This window comes from Condylura cristata, unplaced genomic scaffold (genome assembly GCF_000260355.1).
Source record: "Condylura cristata isolate star-nosed mole 26May11 unplaced genomic scaffold, ConCri1.0 scaffold00001, whole genome shotgun sequence".
Classification (NCBI taxonomy): Eukaryota; Metazoa; Chordata; class Mammalia; order Eulipotyphla; family Talpidae; genus Condylura; species Condylura cristata.
The window spans coordinates 80,227,221-80,230,898 of NW_004567102.1; the positions used below are offsets into that span (position 1 = coordinate 80,227,221).

The 3,678-nt window shown below is 46.4% G+C and overlaps 1 protein-coding gene across 1 annotated transcript in view; it reads right to left on the reverse strand.

Moving 5' to 3' along the window:
• Positions 1-495, reverse strand: part of LRP11 (low density lipoprotein receptor-related protein 11) — a 37,627-nt gene extending 37,132 nt beyond the window's left edge. Inside the window, exon 1 of the mRNA XM_012735067.1 lies at positions 462-495. Coding sequence (XP_012590521.1) covers positions 462-495 — 34 coding nt within the window. The remainder of the gene's footprint in view (positions 1-461) is intronic.
• Between the last annotated feature and the right edge of the window lie 3,183 nt (positions 496-3,678).

Here is a 3,678-nt window from a genome sequence, read left to right on the forward strand (position 1 = left end):
GGGGGTGCTCCCTGCCCAGCGGGCTTTATTCACTGCAAGGCCTGTTTGGAAGGGGAGCAGGTCCTTTTATTTGCGAAGGAAGCACCATTGCTGCTCCAGAGACTGAAGTTAGTTTTGCCAATAATTTATTTCACAAAAGTTCCCTGTGGGATCTAGAATTTATAATATTTCACAATATTACAGATGTGAGTCTCACAGCCAGTAGGATTAAGGAGAAAGTTTCTCAGTAAGTCATCCAGAAATACATACATCAGACAAATGATGGATGTATTACGCGAATGTTCCAGGTAAAAGGAGATGAAAGAAAGAAAGTCCAAAGAGGGTGTATTTGCAGTTGGTGGGCTGCGGAGTCAGTCCTTCCAGCTGAAAGCTGTGTGTCAGCTGCTGGCCCAGTGACCATCTGGGACCTGCAGGCTACAGCAGGTTTTGCTCCAAGGTCCCGCTGGTGGTGTGAGCCTCACCTTGCAGAAGGCAGATCCCTGTGCTCCCAAACATCAGCCCGGTTTAGCACCCTGCACAGGGCCTGGCGCTTCCACACAGAAGCGGGTGCTTGAGATCCTCAGAGACTTTTAGATCAGTGGGGTCGCCCTGCCCAGACGCCCAGACTAGCTCCTTCAGCAAGTCCTCGTATGCTTCTGGTTAAATGTCCATCGTGTAACAGCACCACCGCCCTTACTGTGGGCCAGTGAGGTGACAGTCCTCTGTGTGGCCAGCTGAGAAGCTCTGGGTACCAGGACTATCTCAGGGACACTATCCGGCCATTTTCGTGTTGATGAGAACATCCTAATATCCTACTTTAAAAGGTTTATTGGAGCAAGTTAGGTTCAAATAACAACTTTGTCTGAAACAAGCTTTGAGAACCCACCAGTCAGTCAACAGGGGCTTTCTGCAGGCCTTGCAGCCTCAGGTACCCCAGGTGGGCAGGTCCACTGCACAAGCACCAGCACCATCTTGAGTCCCTCCCTTCTGCCTCTTTGATTATTCCATGGGGGACAGGGAGGGGACATGGAGGGGAAGGCAGCAGAAGTGGGGAGCAGTGCTGTCAGAAAATAATAGGACCGAGACTTAACCCCTTATACTACCAGGAAGGTCCCTTCTTCCGGTTCTTTAATGGTTTCATATGTAAGAATATATATGTTTCATATGTGTGTATATGTGTGTATGTGTCATATGTGACCCGTTTGAGTTAATTTTTAGCATAGTATGAAAACCAGCAGAATGTATTCCCCCCAAATATACCACTTTCTTTTATCCATCAAAAAACAAGTCCTCAAAAAGAAGGCAGAGGTCATCAATCTTATTCCTGGAAATTCTTCAACCAGGGAGGATGGACTTCTATCATGAGAAAATAAGCTAGAAGACACCATACTCAGATCAGTGACAAAATCTAGTTTTGCTATTATCTGAATCATTTTTTTTAAGATTTAGTATTTATTAAGCCAGAAAGAAAAGGAAAAATACTGATGGTTTCTCTCACAGCAAGAATATAATGGAACAATCGAGAAAATAACGATAATGATGAACAGCTATATAACAGAGACATTTTGTGGGGGTGGGATCAAAAACAGTGGGGGGGGAGGGGAATGCACTGGACTATGGTGATGGCACACAGTGATTTGGTGATGGGAAGCCCAAGGGGATTGCAACTGAGATAGAAAAATTCACAAAATGTGGTAAAAAAAAAAAACGATTATATGAAAAAAGATTTATTATTTATTTATGTATACAAGAACTGGGGTGTAAGCCAAAGGTACGCTGGGGTGAGAGGATTCAGCAGAGACAGAGTAGGGAGCAGAACGATGGGTCTACTGAAATACACTGCTGAGGGCAGCAGTGGAGAGACAGGAGAGGTCTGCTGTGCCCTGTGAGCCACCTCCTGGCCAGGGATTGACCTCAAGCCATCTTGGCTGGTGATAGCTTGGTAGTACTGAGACTTAACACATGCACCACCACGGGGTCCCCAAATCCTATTTCTGTCATATCTGACCCTAAAATTTCAGGGAGCAATAAAAATGCCAAAGTGTGTTTGTTTTGGATAAAAGAAATGCCATTTGGAGTATATCAATTCAGTTAGAAAACGTAATGTGCTTCAAGAGTATAGCATCTTATGTGGGTTCAAGAGTTTAATATGTCTTTAGTTTCACGTTGTGCAGTAGGTTGGAGATGGGCCACCTCTCACCAGGGCATGTGCCACCCTGGTGCCTGCTCCTGGTGTGGGTGACAGCCCTGACATGCCTGCTCCACATCTAGAACCATCTTGAGCTGACATCACAGAGCCAGTGTGAGCATCACCAACTCACAGTGGTATCCTAGGGCCAGAACCCAGATATCCAGGCCTGGGAGCAGCTGCAGGCTCAGAACACCCCTTATTGCTCTGGGAACTTAGGAGTGAAGGGGCGCCATGGTCGGAAAGCTGCCTTGGGTGGTGGGCAGAGGCCTCTGGGTGCAGGCAAGTCAGAGACCTCCGCTGGGCCACGTGGGTCAGCTCCCTGGGCAGGGATGGAGTTTGTGCTGCAGTGGGTGCGGGTAACTGGGTAACTTCCTTCGTAGTGCTGCATGTTAACCCCTTGTGCCACCAGGGAGGCCCTTTCTTCGGATTTTGAAAGAGCCCCCAGGAACTTGGGCTGAGAGATGGCAGTCCCCTCCCGACAATGGGTGGCTGCCAGGAAGCTCAGGACAGGCCTGCTCTGCCCTGCTAGTCTCCAGAGCTCTGCTGAGATGTGTAATCTTTCCTTTTTCTGCCAATTGAATTATATCCTTGTATTGTAATATAGATTATTCCTATCCCCACCCACCCCATTCAATTCATATTATGGTTATATGCCTTTGGTTCCCATTCTAAGTAAAAGCCTGGTCCTTCCTGGTAGTGCAAGTGGTTAAGTAGCAGCACTATGAAGCTGTCCACAGCCACTGCAGCATGAGTTCAATTCCCAGCCAGGGAGCTGACCCACATGGCACAGCAGACCTCTTCTGTCTGGCTAGCTGCTCCCCTCAGCAGTGTATTTTAGTCAATCCACCTGTTCTGTTTCCCACTCTGTCTCTAGTGAATCCTCTAACCCCCTCCCCCCAGTTCTTGTATGCATAAATAAATAAATCTTTTCTTTTTTTAATTAGGAAATGGGAACTCTTTTTTTTTTAAAGATTTATTTATTTATTCATATATAGGTACAGGCCAGAGATGCGGAGGGTGAGAGTATTCACCAGTGACAGAACAGGGAGCAGAACTGGCAGATCGACGAAGTACACTGCTGAGGGGAGCATTGGGCGGTCAGGAGAGGTCTGCTTTGCCATGTGGATCTCCTCTGGGGCAAGCATGGATCTAACTCATGCCGAAGTGGCTTAAGCTTCTTAGTACTGTGCTTTAACCTGCTGTGCCTCCTGGGAGGGCCCTAAATAAATAAATCTTAAAAAAAAAAAAAAAGCCTTCTGCTTCATTGAACTTAGTGCTCTGGAGATCCTGAAACTATTAAAACACCAAGCCTGGGGCTAAGACTTAAGTCTCAAATGGCACCTCAGTACCCATGAGCACATAAAGAGCACCAGGAAAGGTAACTGCATAAGCATGAAAGATGGTGCCAATGTGCTTTTCTTTGTAAAAGAAAAAGTTTGTAGAAGTTATTTCCTGATTTCCTTTATGTCTAATTGACATACATTACAAGAACTGCATTGTAATCTAGT